Raw genomic sequence first — 17,420 nt, 5'->3', positions numbered from 1 at the left:
ATAAACCATTGTAACTTATAGATAAAAATACTTGCCACAAATTAAATATTTTTCTTAATGGAAAATGTGGGCAAAATATCACAAAGGAAAATTAAAACTATGCATCAGAACAGAAGGTACAAAGGTGCATGTGAGGTATCACAATGAAAAATGACAACATTCCAAATGTCCAAATTTGTTTTGTCAAGCCATTAAACGATTGTTTTGATTTAGCTAAGGGATTTGTAAAGATATCATTGTAGAAACTGCTTGCAATGTATGAGAAATTGCCGTAGTGAAGAGGACATTGTAAGTTTAGTTCAACTAATAGGCTCAGTTAATATGTTTCCTATAATTAAATTCAAAAAGCTGCCACCACCAAATTCTTATGTTTCTTCTTAGAAACCTTTTAGCAATGCCACCATTCGAAATAGTGTACATATAAAACAATTAATTTCTTCAAGACCCCAAATGTATTGTTTTGTCACATGTCATGTATATTTTACTTATAAGTGTAAGGGAAAACAAGTATTTGTTAATGACATTTTATTGTTTCAAACTTCCAGTTTTGTACTATTTAGTTAACAAGCAGTCTGTACACTATACAGAAATGTTTAATAAATGTCAATGAAATGTAATTTGAAACAATACCTGTGCTTGCCTCCAGGCTGCTTGGCTGACTTGATGTTTCCTTTATCACAGCATATAGCTGAATGATGTACTTGACACCTGGCATCAAGCCAGTGATCAGGTAAGAGTTCTGGGATCTGGGAACTCTGATTTGCTGGATAGATCCTTCTGCTCCTGCAGGGTGATATGTGATGACGTAATATTCTGCACCCGGCACGTGTTCCCAATCCACTAGCAACGATTCTTCAGTTGCTCTAACTAGACGCAGGTTTTTGGGACCAAGGACTGAAAAAAAAAATGCAATGAAATATTTCATATGAATTCATTATTATTATTATTATTTAGAAAATATTCTCTGTCTTCATTTAACATTACACGATCATGATTACCCTGTTCTATAATTGTTTTGATTTATATTGCTTCTTACAAAATAGCATTCACAGCAAAGCTAAGTATAAACTTAATGGGACTCATTTATTAATGTGTGTAGAGCATTTGTGTACAGACTTTTTGTATAAGAAGTAAAGTGTATGACTGTTACACATGTATCCCGTAAATATGAGGTACAGACTTTGGCTTTTATCAAGTCGTCAAAATTCATTTACTACGGTCCGCCAACTATGCCAGACTAATTATTGTGGCTAAAAATGCTATTTGAGCTGTGAGGCAGTAGTGCTAATCACTGCACGGCCATGCCTCAAATAATAACAAAACTGAAATGGAAGGATAGCCACAAAGTACAACAAATAGCAACAAACTAGCAATAAGTACATAATAACAACAATAACAATAGCAATTTATTTATTTATTGTGCAGCACAACATTACAGAAGGAATGCTGCAATTGGCAGTCTTCGAGCACACATTTCAGCCACAAAGTGCTGGCTTGGGGCTGGCTCCTTAAGTCAGGGCTCCAAGTGCAACTATCAATTCAGATACTTTGCACTTTTTTCTTTCATCAATGAATCTTTCATTATTATTATTATGTTATAGGGTCTTACTCTGATCTGAGGAGAGAGAGAGGAGGAGGGCTACTTTAAAGACACATGTTGACTAGTTGTGCGGCACATGGCTAATTATGTATGCAAATTAGTCATGTGGTGCTGTGCTGCCACAGCACAGGGATCAGTTTAATATATGCCATGGTAGTCAGTCAGTCAGTCGGTCAGTCATTTTCCAACCCACTATATCCTAATGCAGGGTCACGGGGGTCTGCTGGAGCCAATCCCAGCCAACACAGGGCGCAAGGCAGGAACAAACCCCAGGCAGGGCACCAGCCCACCGCAGTATGCCATGGTAGTCCTCATAATATTATCATTACGGTCAGCTAATATACCCCTCAAATGATAATACTTTGATAATTTTAATAAATATTTGAATGCATTTGGGTACAAATCTGGCTTTATAGGGTCTTGACATCTCACATGCCTGAAGCATATTAGGCAACAGGCTTACACTAAGCATGTGTGAAAGTTTTGCCTGTCATGTGAAGTCATGCTGGCATCGCAAAGCATCATGGGGCATTTTGAAAAACTTTGTGTTTTCTTCCTGCCGCTTTCTTCATCAGTAACCAGTCTCTGTTGTTCTTACTTCTTTTCCCTTCATTTTAATTGCCATTTTTTTTAAGACTCAGTCCTCTGAATTGGTTTTATTTTCTTTAAATAGCAGCCAAACAAAAAACAAGATTTGAAATGAGCCAACACATGACCAGCTAAATTGAGTCCTCAAACGCCAACCAAAGCCAGTTCTTTTGGTTGATTAAACGTGTTATTTCATTCCATGGATTGTTAGTGCCCTCATTCAGGGAACAATAGACATTTCCAAAACAGTTGATTTTCTTTTATTAAGAGCAACTTTCAAAATGCTTTGTGGACCTGATCAGATCAACATTACTGAGACCTTTTCCTTTCTTTATATTCAGATATTGTGTAATGGACACAGGCTAGCTGTTCACATGTTGGCTTCTTTTGTATCTCATTATTGTTTGGCTGCCAATTAAGGGAAAAAGAAACAATTAAGGGGTCTGAGTCTTAAATAGCAAGTCAGTTACAATTCACACAAAATAAGTTAATTAGTAGCAACAACTGGTCACTAATTAAGAAAACGGTTAGAATGAAATCCTGCAGCCACAGTAGCGCTCCAGGATCACCCATGATATAGACTAAAAATTACAGACATTTTTTTTTTATAAAAACTACTGAATAAATCATTTGCTTTTGGATAATTAAATCTGAAACATGTTCATGTTCTTATAATTTTTAACAACTTAATCTTTCTAAGATTTTGAAAACAAGATTTTATTGAAATGTTTTGTCTGTTTTGTGAGAAATTTAATTAGTGACTTGTTCTTCTTTGAGGGTGTCATTCCCTGTGCTAAAGATACAATGATTTTGTTAGTTCCTCTCACACTTTAGGTGTAACCATGACCCTTTCCTTACAATTACACATTAAAAGGCATCCTCTCCTCTGAACTGCCACACTAACCTGATAAGAAATTTCACTTTAAACTGACAAACACCTGCTCTAATGCTCAAAGCAAGTTTGAATCTACTTTACTTGTTACCTGTTTGTGCTTTTAGGCTAGAATTCTCCACATCTGGTGGCAGATTACTGGTTCTGTCACTAACATTAAGTGCACCTTCTGGACAAGTGTAGTAGATTAGATAGATGCCTCCACTCAGTTGTTCTGTTGTAATCATACTGCTGACCCTGCTGAGCCATTTTCCAATTGCAACAAAGCAGAGTAGCACACTGTGATTCTTTGGACAGCAGGAGTGCAAATAAAAAAGGAGTCATGCAATTTTTTTTCATTAGCAGTCTTTAGCTTACTGCAGCGATAGTCTTCTCTAATTTCATCCTTTTTAAAGCAGACAGGAACAAAGCTAAAGAAATCACTGACTGATCAGTTTCGGGTCATGTAAGTAATTCTAGTTGTACTTAAATATGAATATGAAAGCGTTATCCAATTCTGGAAATAAACTTAAAGATTCCAGCCAGACTGATCAGAATTTAGCCAAAGACAGAGGCCTACGTTTTGAGCATATATTGCATGAACAGGAAGCAGTTTTGAAAATCTTTATTCAGCAAAGTTTGAAAATCAGTTGAGAAAAGAACTAAGTGGGCCCATTTACAAAAATTAATATATTTCATCCAGATGTAGCCATATTCTCTGCTTGGTTTCTAGTGAGAAGAAAGAATCAACGGATCTTTCCACAACTGTAAATTGAATCAAGGCGACACTTAGGATCAGCAGTAACAGATTTCCTTTCTTAAATTATCTTGCGGTATAGGAAAAAGAAATATTAAAGAAGAAGTAAATTCTAACCATGATATTAAAGAAAAATGAAAAACATTCAAGTAAGAAAAAAATGAGTTGAAAGCCCGTAGACCACAAAACCGAGGAAAATCTGTGTAACAGGTTGGGATGTTGTTTTTCACAGCAGGGAGACGACTTTCTATTAAGGTGCCTTTTATGTTTCAAGACTCAACAGTTACATTCTTCAGAGAAATGCACTGTAGGTAACTGCGGCTTCTAAGGATGACACTAACTGAGGGCTTTTTTGTCACAGTAAATACAGAAATAACCAAATATTTCAATAATTTTCGTAATCATTACAAAGAAAATAAGTAATGAATTACCAATGCTGGGTAAATAATCTGTCTCCACTACTTCCTCTGGAAGGCACGCAATACAGAATGAAGGATCAAAAGGTTTCTTTTAGAAGATTTTAACTTTATTGTGCAATATGTCCGGGTCTTTGAATGGCTTTCGCTTTGTTATCATATGTGTTCTATTATGGGCTGCTAAACACCACAAAAACTGTTTGTAATGTATAACACTGAGCTCTTTTTTAATTTCATCATATTACCTGAGGGCTTTAAGTGGCAGGATGTTGTGGAATGAATGGAGGTGCCTGACTGCAGAGCTGCGGGTATCCAGCTCGGCTGCTGGGGAATGGCATATATGATCAGCAGAATCCATTAACACAGACTTACTTTGTAATAAAACCATATCGCTAATGAAGATGAATGCAGACTTTTAAAGAAAAATTGCACTTTTCCACATCGTTTTTTTTCCTTGTTATTTTAAACATTTTTCTTACATTTCTTTTTAAATCCAGTTTTAAATCATCACAGAGTCTCAAGTCTAAAGCGACATGCTGTATATTAGCACACATAAATACTGTAGATATATTGTTATTTTGATCACCATAATTAAACAATTTAGATTTTAGTGGAAATGTTATCTACGCAGTTCGTTAGATGTGAATTTTACATGTGATATTTTTCTGTCTGTGTAAGGAAAAAATGAGTGCAACTTTTAGAGGGAAAGAAAATGAATGCTAGACATGGACTTGTACAGTGAACAGATATCAATATGCTTCTTTCTAATGGTGTTATTTTGCACTCCATATAAAAGTGTTGGTTGGCTCTGTTTTTAGCACTGACACCTCAGAGTTGCGTTCAAATCCTCGCCTTGCATAGGCTGTGTGTATTTTCCTGGGTTACCTCATTTAGCCCTCAGAAACCAAAGATTTACATGTCAAAATAGACTAAACAGGGCATAAGAGTACCCTGTAATGAACTGTTATTTTTTGCTTTGCATTCATCACTGCCATAAAGGGCTCCCTATGACAATATAATGAGAAATACGGGTGAAGAAAAAAGATGAGAGTTGGAAAGTTTCTAAAGGTGAAAAACTAAAAGGGTTAAAGCAATGGATTGGCACCCCATCCAGGATTGTTTCCCACCTATGTTGGCATGAAAGGCTCTGACCTACAGTGACTTCGAATTGGCTCAGCAGGTTTTAAAAGGGTATGCTAGAACTGTGTAATTTCTAACACTGTAATTAATTGAAATATTAAGTCATTTTCTTCAGTGAATAATCTAAAAATACAACTTCTTATTTGCAAAAGACACTTCAGTAAAACTGTAAAACTGAAGGAAGCATGACTGCTGTTTTAACAATTTTTAATTTATTTAATTTATAGGCAGTTTTCTGTTGGCTATTTGCATAATACTAAAAGCTTCCCTGTAGAGAACTGTTAAAAGCAACCTAAATTATACACGCTGACTGTACAGCATGACCTCTATGTCAAAGCTGTTGATTTGAGTGGAAGCTTTGAAAGGGATGGAAACGACACTGATTGACGACTGGGTCAAAGGCTGTTATTCATCATTAGCCCTTTTAACAGATTGAGCAGAACCCAACATTAGAAAGCCTAAATAAAGTGTAAAATGTACAGAGATTGTAGAAATAAAGATATTTACTGAAAAATATTATAGGTTTAATGGTGAAAATAAAATGAAAATGCCACACCATTTTATTCTGTACCTTGCACATCTTAAGTGTGAAGAAAAAGCAAGCAAATACAATGGGGGAAATAAGCATTAAACGCATCAACATTTTTTTCACTAAATATATTTCCAATGAGGCTATTCACATGAAATTCTCACAAGACATTGGTATTAAGTCAAGAAATCCACAAATATAAAGAACTCGCAACATTAAACACCATAAATAAAGATACGTCTAATAAAGAGGAATGACACAGGGAAAAAGTATTGAACTCACCAACAAAAAACAGTACACCAAGGGAAGGAACCAGCTGAAATCCGTAAGTAGTTAGAAAATAATTCCACCTTCTGTCTGTGCAAATTGATATCAGCTGGGTTAATATGTATTGATGGGCTTTAAAAAGGTGTTTTGCTACCAAGGTGTCACACAAGAAACATCTCATGATGGTTTCAAGCAAAGAGCTCTCTCAAGACCTCCACAACCTGATTTTTGCAGACCATATTAATGGAACTGATTACAGATGTATTTCAAAACTTCTAAATCTTCCAATAAGCACCATTGGGGCCATTATCTGCAAGTGAAATTAACATCACTCCACCATCAATTGGCCACGCACAGGAGTTCCTTGCAAGATTTCTGACCCAGGAGTCAGAAGGATAGTCAGAAGAGGGGCCCAAGACCCAAGAACCACTCAGAAAGAATCCCAGAAAGACTTGGGGGAAGCAGGTAAAACATTATAATTCAAAATATAAAAATTTTCTTGTAAAATACGAAACAAGAAATATTGTGTTGTCAACGGGGTGAACCTTTAAGTGGTGAATCCCAAACCTAAGGGGTTTATTTGTAACTTGATAGTGATACAGAAAAGTTGATCTCCAATTATCATCCTATGTCGTTACGTTTTTCATCTGGACATATTCTATATCGGCATGCCCCAGCCCAGAGAAGTGTGATCTTTAGCTTTGGACTTGATATTGAATATTGGAAATATTAATTTAAAGTGGCCCCAAAACATCCATCATGCTGCCACATGAAGGACATGAGATGTAGGAAGTCGAACCCAGTTTACAGTTTAAACTCTCTGCCAGTGCTGAACTAAGTCTTGAATCATAAGGTGAGTTCTAAACAACCAATCCTGGATGGTGGACCCATCCATCATAGGGGGTACTGATGAACATACCAATGAGGTCATATTAGAATTACTGATTAACTTAACATGTCTCTGGAATATAGAACTAACACCAGAGTACTCAGAGAGCAACCTATGGAGACATTTGTAGAATGCACAAACTCCACACAAAGAATGACTTGACATGACATTCAGACCTAGGACACAGGGTCCATTAGGGCAGCAGCACTAACAATCTGCATGTTAAGTGGTCATTTTTTGCAAAAAGAGGATTTTTACAGTCTGAATTTACTATGACATTATTAGATTTGGATTTTATGTGGCTGAATCCAAAATTTAGATTTTATTGTTTATTTGGATTTACCCTTTTCAAACCATATGTCCATTCTTTCTAAAGCCTGCTTTTTCCATCTTTGTATGTTAAAATGGATTATTAATTTGCAGAATCTTGAGAAACTATTTGGGTCATTTGTTTCAAAGGAGAATTGATTATTTTAATACTTTAGTAAAATAACCTATATTGTCAGGCTCTTCAAAATCTTTCTTAAATTACTATACAATTATATGAAATCTATCATTAAGGATACTAATTAGAACTGAGGAGTACCAGCTTATACACTGATGAGCGACAACATTAAAACCACTGACAGATGAAGTAAATAACATTAATTATCTCATTACAATGGCACTAGTCAAGGAGTGGGATATATTAGCAGCAAGTGAATAGTCAGTTGTTTAAATTAACGTGTTGGAAGCAGGAAAAATGGGCAAGTGTAAGGATCAGAGAAACTTTGTGATGGCTAGACAACTGGGTCAGAGCATCTCCAAAATGGCAAGTCTTGTTGGGTATTCCCGTTATGCAGTGGTTAGTACCTAGCAAAAGTGGTCCAAGGAAGACAACCTGTGAATCAGCGACAGGGTGCCCAGGGCTCACTCATTCACTTGGGTAGCAAACCCTACCCCATCTGGTCCAGTCCCACTGAAGAACTACTGTAACACAAATTGCTCAGAAACCTAATGCTAGACCTGAGAGAAAGGTGTCAAGACACACACTGCATCGCAGCTTGCTGAACATGGGGATGTGTAACTGCAGAACACTCAGAGTTCCTGTGCTGACCCTTGTCCATTACAAAAAGTGCCTACAATGGGCATGTGAGCAACAGAACTGGACCCTGGAGCAATAGAAGGTGGACTAGTCTGATGAATTATGTTTTCTTTTAGATCATGTGGACAGCTGGGTGTGTGTGTGCATCTTTTACCTGGGAAAGAGAATGCATCTGTGAGATAAACTGTAAAAACAAGCCCTATTCATGGAGGCCCCATCATGCAACTTACAGGACTTAAAGGATCTACTGCTAACATCTTGGTGCCAGATACCACAGGACACCTTCAGGGGTCTTGTGGAGTCTGTGCCTCAAGAAGTCTGAGCTGTTTTGGCGGCACGAGGGGGACCTGCACAGCATTAGGCAGGTGGTTTTACCATTGTGACTGATCACTGTAAATCATGTTCATAAATTTGACCATTGGTTTATAGTTAAGTTTAGAGTTAATTGTAATACATAATATTAGATGGCTTTTAATAGCCCTGCCCCCTATACCTTGCTTTGACTTCATAGTATACGCCACAGTGTCATGATGTCAGCCTGTTCAAAATTCCAAGGACAAGTTACATTAATATGCCAGGCAAGGCCATCACTTGCCCAAAACTGTGGGATGATGCACTTGCTATTATTACAGAAGCCCCTATAACCTTGACATTTAAATCAAAGAAGAAGCATCATTATTTTAGTATAGTGTATGCTTGTTAGAGCAAGGCTGAGGCTGTTTCATATTTTTTTAATAACTTGCAGCAATAGATTTGTTTGGCATTTAAGCATCACCATTTGTTTCTCTTCTCTGGCTGTTGTGGTGGCACTTAGGATACATGTGTTGTGGGGATATCACTGGTGAAAGACTCTTTGTCAGACCTTCATAGTATTCTTTTTTCATAATAATTTCTTTACGGGTTTAAATTCAAAATATCCAATTAAAATATAGGATGGAATAAGCCAAAAAGGCATTAGCTGAACCTAAGGGTACTACCTTTGCATACCACCATGCTTTGCTTTGCTTGCCCACCCCCGGGTTTGTTTTACCGGATATACAATGGGAATTGTTACATATGCATTATTTTCACTTTTACTGTAAAACCTTTGTAAAAACAATACTTGTCCTTTATTTCCGGCCCCGGGCGTGGTTAAATCTCTTTCTCGCAGGACGTATAACGCGTTCTGAAGGGGGGGTGGCTGAACGCATGCTAAGGAGATGCAGTCGGATCATGTTGTCTTGCTGCTGCTGCTGGTGAGCTGCCTGTTATGTTTGCCGCGCTGCGCGTCGATCATTTAAAAGCCTATACAGCAGCTGTCCTTTTGCCACTTTGTGTCTCTGCTGCTCGCGTTGTGAAGGGGGGGCTGAACACATGCTAAGGAGTTGCAGTCGGATCATCTGCTGGCTTCCAACTGCTGCTTCTGGCAAGCTGCGTTTTCTGCTTGTCGCTTGTCGTTGTTTTAAGAGCTTGGAGGACATGATGTCTGACTACCAAACGCATTCCAACAACTGCTTGGTTAGATGTCCGTGAACTTGTTTTAAATGTTGTCTCACTGCCTTGTCTCGCGTGACATTACAGTGAATCTCACGGGACGTCAAATTGCAATCTCTTGGCACCAAGTCTCATGTTTAAGGTCCCCACGAGACGCTCCAGGGCCAATCTCTTTCATCTTGCAGGTCTTTTAAGTGTCTTCCAAGAAGATCACGTCTTGTCTCCCTGGTCTCCCTTCCACCAAGATTTTTTTTATAATATATATATATATATATATATATATATATATATATATATATATATATATATATATATATATATATATATATATATAGTATATGGTCACACACATAGCTAACGGACTCAAAAGAAGGCAATTCCCGGTCAGACCAGGGGGTGGCAGAGTGCATTAATGCTTTCTCTTATCTCCCCGCAGACCAAATGCGGGAAATTCCAGCTGGCTCCCATGAAGTCACTTCTGGTTCCGCCCCAGAAGACGTCACTTCCATACCAATAGAATAGCCCACCTCCTAATGACCTCATTTCCAGTTTCGGTCCTAAGATCCCTCCTCTTCCTGCTATTCAATTTTATATTGGCCATGTTTCCTAACCTGTTCAGTTCTGTTTTGGACTCTTGTCTGTAAAGACCATTTTTCTCAACCTTTTCGCATTTGCAGGCAATTGTCAAGTACTGTATATTGGAGGCTGCCCAAAACCTCTTTGTTGTGTCAAGGTTTGATTATTTACCACTATATACATATACACACACATATACATATATATGTGAATTTCCCATTGGGATTAATAAAGTATCTATCTATCTATCTATCTATCTATCTATCTATCTATCTATCTATCTATCTATCTATCTATCTATCTATCTATCTATCTATCTATCTATCTATCTATCTATCTATCTATCTATCTATCTATCTATCTATCTATATTTATATAGTGACAGCGGCCATGTCCATCACTTGGCTAGGACGCCAGCTGGATGGAAGGACCAGGGAAGAAAGCATCTGCAAGGCACTACCTCCCCCGTGTGCTAGAGGGCAGCCCTCCTGGGTGGCTGTGGCACCATGGATTCCCGTAGGGCACACTGGGAGTTTGGCATAGCCCTGTTGGGTTCCGTGGGGAACGTCAGGGGGTGCTGCAGAGCCCTACTTTGGGCTTTCACAACACTTTGGAGTGATTCCAGGTTTGATTAATGAGCCACCTGGAACACTCCTAGGGCCGGCTTAAAGGGAGTCACCTCACTCCATTCAGGGAGCCAGAGTCGGGTGGAAGAGGAGGAAGCTTGCCAGAGGAGGAGTGGAGGCAGAACAACAAAGGGAGAAGAAAGAAGATGGGACTGTATATTTGGTGCTTGGTGTACTGTGCTGTAGAGGAGTGCTAGGGAGACACGCTTCCTATGTGGAAATAAAGGTGTGCTGTGCTTATGTCTCTGCCTGTCTGTGTCGTGGTTGGGGCAGCTGGAGCGTCCCTGGTTTTTACTCTCTCTCTCTGTCTCTCTGTCTCTCTCTCTGTCTCTCTCTCTCTCTCTACATATATATATATATATATATATCTGCGGTGGATTGGCACCCTGCCCGGGATTGGTTCCTGCCTTGTGCCCTGTGTTGGCTGGGATTGGCTCCAGCAGACCCCCGTGACCCTGTGTTCGGATTCAGCGGGTTGGAAAATGGATGGATGGATGGATATATATATATATACATATATATATATATATAAACATTAAAGATTATTTCTACGGTAATAAGGTTAGAGACACAACATTTCAGCTGTTAGCTTTCATCAGATATACATGGTGATAGAGGCACTCCTTCATGCTTAGAGGGTAAAAGAGACAGAGAAAAAAACATTGGGAGAATATCAAGTAATGACCAAAACTAAACCAGAAGAAATCCTGACTGTACCAATAGTCCTCACAATAGGATTTTGTACACTGTCTACTTAGTGGGATGAATGCTCCATACACCCACCATCCTAAGAACATTACACAATAATAACAACAACATGTATTTATATAGCACATTTTTCTACAACAGTGTAGCTCAAAGTGCTTTACAAAATGACAAAAAATGTTACAAGAAAAGAAAAAAGTACTTACACAAGCACTTACACAAAGCCTGTCTCCCGCTCACCTCTGATACCACCTCTATTTACCATACACCCTCCCTTCCAGAAGGCGTTTTTTCCCAACTCACCTCTTTCGTTTCTCCTCAAGTCAAGGTGTGGCTTCATACTTCTCCTTAGATGTACTTCTAAGGAAATCACTTCCTGGGCCAGGAACAACTTCCTGTCCTAACAGTAGACTAAACTCTGGTGGCCCTGAGTTTCCCTGTATCCCTCAAATGTATACATCTGTGTCATGACAACTTCTGTGTAGAGTAATATTCTCAGGATCATAACTAGTAGAACAAACCTATTACAGTGGTCAACCTAAATTACAAATATCATGAGCTCTCCTATTAATGTATTGATAATTCTAGATCCACTTTTTACTTCCTCTTTGCTTCTTGCTTCTGCTAGCAATCTGTCATTATATACTGTATTCAGCACATATAATGTTTATTTCTTGGTATTTATTACTATATGTTCTGTTCTATTGGTTTCTGAGTATTATGTTTTTGAAATTATCTTCAAATATATGATCCTTTATAAACCTTCGTTGGACAAATTTTTAAGTAGCTGTATAGCCTGAGCAATGTATGCCTTGTAAAAGATGTTCTGTGTTTAATTAGTACATTTCATGCTGTTGGTAATTTTATTTGCAATATTTTTCATGCAGTTTAAACATCAGTGACAGTCCACATAAAAGAAGGGAAACACAAAGACCTAGAGTTATGAATAAAGAAAATAAAAGCTCTTCTCAATATTTCAGTAGTCTGTAGGGAATGGTAGCTCCGCCATTGCCTGGTGCCTAAGCCATGACTAGATAGTTTGTATTTCTTCCTAATAACCCAATACCTCAAATTCTGGTATTCTATTTAATGTTTCTATATTCCATCAGGAGGCAATATTACATGGCAGCCGAAGAGGTGAAAATTTACCTCAAATCCTGTAAGCTCCTACAGAAATAGTCATAAAGAATTTTCTTTCCAAATACATGCAACTTTAATGCAGGAGGCAGGAGCAGGAGTTCCTTCATTAGGTACAAAGCAATGTGTTACATAATTTTATTTTTTAATTCCCCACAGTCTTGGCATTGCAAACCATCCCTCAATCCACTTTAAAAACCTGTAGTGTTATGTTGTAGCTTCCAAGAGTGCTAACATTTTCTAAACCAGATCTTTATCCTTAGTTTTTCACTTTGAGTACCCCTTGCATTATTTTGATTTTTGCTTAAATTACTACAATTCTGCCTTCTGGAAGAACTATCTGTTGTTTGAACTCAGTCCAAGAAATCTTTGCTCTAGGATGACAATGTAAACTGTGCAAAAAATGCTGTGTCTAGAAGATAATCTGAGCCCAGAGAACTTAAGTTACTCCTGTAATGAAAAAACGCATACGTAGAGGCGGTTTGATAAAACAGGTCTAGCAAATAATTTACACAAGGCCCTCAGTCAAGCATATAAGAGATAATTTAATGTCACCAATTAACAAGGCACATGAATATTAAAAAGCTACTGTTATTGTGTGGAGAAAGGTACACTCCACACAGAGTTTAATCCATGAAAGTTTTGAACCTGTAACTCAGCTACTGTGGAAAATGGCATTGCCTATATTGCTCTACTGTGGAGTTGCAGGCAGTAGCATTGATGCTTAACATCTTTTGTTTAGTTTAGTTTCAGGCTTTTACATGAAGTTTAAACTTTCTTGGGTGTGTTTCTACTGATGCACTCTGGCAATTGCAAATTCTTCAAAGACATTGAGATAGCTAGAGTTTCTAAATGTCCTTAATATGGTTGTGTTTGGAGGAAATACTTGCTTTACTGCTAGACTTTGGCCAAACTAGACCCTGACATGGATATTCAGATCCACAAGATTGCTTTACTGCTAGACTTTTGCCAAACTAGAACCTGACGTGGATATTCAGATCCACAAGATTGCTTTACTGCTAGACTTTGGCCAAACTAGAGCCTGACGTGGATTTTCAGATCCACAAGATTGCTTTACTGCTAGACTTTTGCCAAACTAGAACCTGACGTGGATATTCAGATCCACAAGATTGCTTTACTGCTAGACTTTGTCCAAAGTAGAGCCTGACGTGGATCCACAAGATCAATGAATAGAAGGATCCATCCATCCATCCATTATCCAACCCTCTATATCTAGGATGGAAGGTAATTTTAAACTAAAGTGCTAACAATAATTTTTGCAGGATACAGAGGCATGGTATCGGTGACACTGAGATCAATCAAGATCAAGACACTGAGATGTTGGCAGTTTTGTAAACATACTAGTTGTCCTGAATTGTGATAGCCAAATGGCAGCTAAGTCTTTAAATGATACTTATCATTTAACAGCCAATCTAAAGTTCATCTTTATTCTAATCTGTAAGCAGCCAAGTAATAATATAAGATGCCAAAACCTTGTTACTTCACAGGGCTGTTGGGTGATCATCACCTGACAAAGTAAGAAAATCAGTGGGGGACAACATCAGAGTAGACCATTGTTTCTTTGGATCAATACAGGAATATTGTAAACTTTTTCTCTTGGACCAGATAAAGGCCAGTGGGAGAGACTCTAGAGGCTGATGTAGGACACTTTGGAAGGATTATCACTCAACACTCAACTACCCTGACAGCTCCCTGGAATTCCCAAAAAATATCCAGAAATGTCCTCCTGAGATAGGATGGCCTGCTCTGTCCAGTCTGACAAGCTGCCAACATCACCATCCCCAGGACAAACACATGCAGAATGAACAAGTAACTACTTCATAACGGATGCCTTCTTCTTCTTCTTTTGGCTGCTCCCATTAAGGGTTGCCACAGCAGATCATCTTCTTCCATATCTTTCTGTCCTCTGCATCTTGCACTGTGACACCCATCACCTACATGTCCTCTCTCACCACATCCATAAACCTTCTCTTAGGCCTTCCTCTTTTCCTCTTGCCTGGCAGCTCTATCTTTAACATCCTTTTCCCAATATACCATTGCACCTCTCCTCTGCACATGTCCAAACCAACACAATCTCGCCTCTCTGACTTTGTCTTCCAACCTTCCAACCACTGACTATTAGAAAAATATTGTGTCTACTTCCAAATTTCTTTGCTCAGAGATTTTGTAAAAGGACTTTAAATGATAATATCATACTACTGCAAACAACAACAAAAAAAAAACTATGCTGTATCCTGATCGGCAAACATTGCCAGTTGGTTATCTAGTCCTATTACTACAAGATATGTTGATCCAATGTAACTAGTAATAAACCCTACAGAGGCTTCTTGTGCTTAAAGGTAAATTGATCTGTCACATTATTGCTCATTTTGTCTGGCATACCATACAGTAGCTATAAAAAAGTGCTTGTCGGAGCTTCTCATTTCAAATCAAACATTGTAGCAGCAGCAAACCCCTTTAAGAAATTTATATTAGACTGTCAATCTGAAACTGATTCCTTTGTAGCCATTTTAAGCTTAACATTTTAGTTGTAATGTATTATCCCCTGTGGAGAAATTCCATGGCTTAAGACTATGGTTTTGCACTGTCAGATCTCACAGCAAATGTGTTATCCATCCTGTCAAAAAGCGTCAATCACAAAATCCTGAGTTATTTTTTCTTGGTGATCTTTGAAATATAACACCGCCCCTCCTCTCACCTCCTCACACTGCTTCGACCTGCTCCAGCTTAAGCTCAGAAGAAATCTGACAAGAGAACAATTACAAATCTTGACCTGTGTGCCTTTGTGAAAAGGTGCAACCTAAAACTACTTGAACTGCCTTTTCCACCTACATTATAGGGCATTTTGCAGCATGAATTCCATGTTATAAATTATAATCAGACCGATTTGAAGAGCTTGATCTCTCCTCTTTCAGTAATTTGTTTTACAGAGCTCTCTGTTATGTCGTTTCTTTAAACATGACCTGCCATTGTTATATTAGAGGAGTTTCTGTAAACACAGCACACATTTTCAAGCTATTTGCAGTTGGAATAAGACACCATTTTGTACTTAATTCCATTTGTGTCAGAAATAACTACATATTATAAACATTATACTAGAAAATGAACTGAAGAAACCTGGCAATAGTTATACATTCAAATATGCATGCTCAGGAAGAAATCTGGCAGTAGTATGGCTTTCTCTGTCCATGGACAGTCTTGTTTTTTAATAAAAATATTTAGAAAAGAAGTCTCTGTACAAAGACCCATTCAGTCCAATATTCCACAACAAATATTTATTCTTTATCCATGATGATCAATTCCTAGGAGTGTGGTTTACAAACATTCCCTTGGGAGGGCCTGCCAGGAAGAGATGGTCTAGATTGTTGACTGAGACTGATGGTGATTTAGTTTCAAAGGAAGAGGTAAAGGTTAGAACAGGGGATCTCTCCCAGAGGAAAGCATAACGCCTGGGTTTAGACAGGAGGAAAAAGTCACGGAAAAAGTGAAAGAGTCAAGGAAGGGGTTGGCATCTGGAATTTCGATGTATTGCATTTTATGGTGATACAGCTAAAGGCCTGTCTGTCAAGTATGTCAATACGTTACTAATTATGCCCTGTAGTTTCCAAAATACTCCTGCTTTTGCCTCAGGATGAAAATGGAGAAGTCGATGAAATGTTGTTTCAAATGGCATGATGAGAACATAATACATGCATTTAAATTATTGACAGGCATAATTAAGTGGTAATTATCTAAGGTTGTGATAAAAAACAGATGCAAGAAAATGCTGGCTTGAACAAGGAGAATGTTAATAAGCTTTCACACCAAGGGTCACACAATCTCAACTGTTAGACAGTTTTAAGGAATGTTGTTTAGTTTATCATTTATAGCTACTGAACAAAAATAAACACATAGACTGTTTTTACTGTTATTAGTTATTTATCTTTGCCTTTAGCATTGATTCACTGAGAATAATAAACTGTAAAGCACTGAAACTGACATAGCCAAAATCTATTGCTATAACTATCCATTCATCCACCCAGTATCTGAACCTGCTTTTTCTATTATAGAGCCTCTGAGAGCCATTGCTTACTGGTGCAGAGTTAGGCAAAAAGGCAATAACCAAGTTGGGTGGTATGCCAGTTTATCATAGAGTAAAGATGTGTCCTAACTCATACTGGGCCAGTTTGGAGTCACTAATTAACTTCATGTGCAAGACTTTAGAATATGGAAAGAAACAGAATTACCTGGAAAAAGTTCACATGGACATGATGAGAAAGTGCCAATGAACGCAAATGGTTCTGGAATCTGGCACTAGTGCTAGCCACTCCACCTTTACTGTAACATAAACTGTATGACAACATTAATTAAACTGAGAATGGTGACTGAGCAATGGTGATAATAGATGCTCAGTATGTGTGTATCCTGATCTAAAGTGAGAGATAGCTTTATGACAGAGCCTATTGCAACAGCATACTGTATACGGTATCTTCACAATACAGTACACAAAATAAGGGACTAAATTAAATTAACAAATTACAAAAAACAAGATTTATAGAAGGGATTATAACCTCAATTTACTATATTAAACCTATTTGTGAATATACTCCATTGAACACTGCTATAGAAAGCAGTGTGTTTACCTGTAGGGACCAAACTCTGGGAACTTCTGCCTACCAGTACGAGAGAAAGCCTATCATTCTCAGCATTCAAATCAAGACTCAAGAGTCATTATTTTAGCATGCCAGACCCTAGTTAGACT

At 38.0% G+C, this 17,420-nt stretch overlaps 1 protein-coding gene across 10 annotated transcripts in view; it reads right to left on the bottom strand.

The window, feature by feature from the left end:
• LOC114659079 (tenascin-N) overlaps positions 1-17,420 on the bottom strand; it is a 145,159-nt gene that overhangs the window by 90,748 nt on the left and 36,991 nt on the right. For all 10 annotated transcript variants that reach the window (XM_051933123.1, XM_051933124.1, XM_051933126.1 and 7 more), the window contains exon 4: positions 631-894. In XM_051933123.1, the coding sequence (XP_051789083.1) occupies positions 631-894 (264 nt within the window). The remainder of the gene's footprint in view (positions 1-630; positions 895-17,420) is intronic.

This window comes from Erpetoichthys calabaricus, chromosome 10 (assembly GCF_900747795.2).
Source record: "Erpetoichthys calabaricus chromosome 10, fErpCal1.3, whole genome shotgun sequence".
Lineage (NCBI taxonomy): Eukaryota > Metazoa > Chordata > Cladistia > Polypteriformes > Polypteridae > Erpetoichthys > Erpetoichthys calabaricus.
The sequence above is the reverse complement of the archived record's forward strand: the minus strand, read 5'-3'. Positions and strand labels throughout refer to the sequence as shown.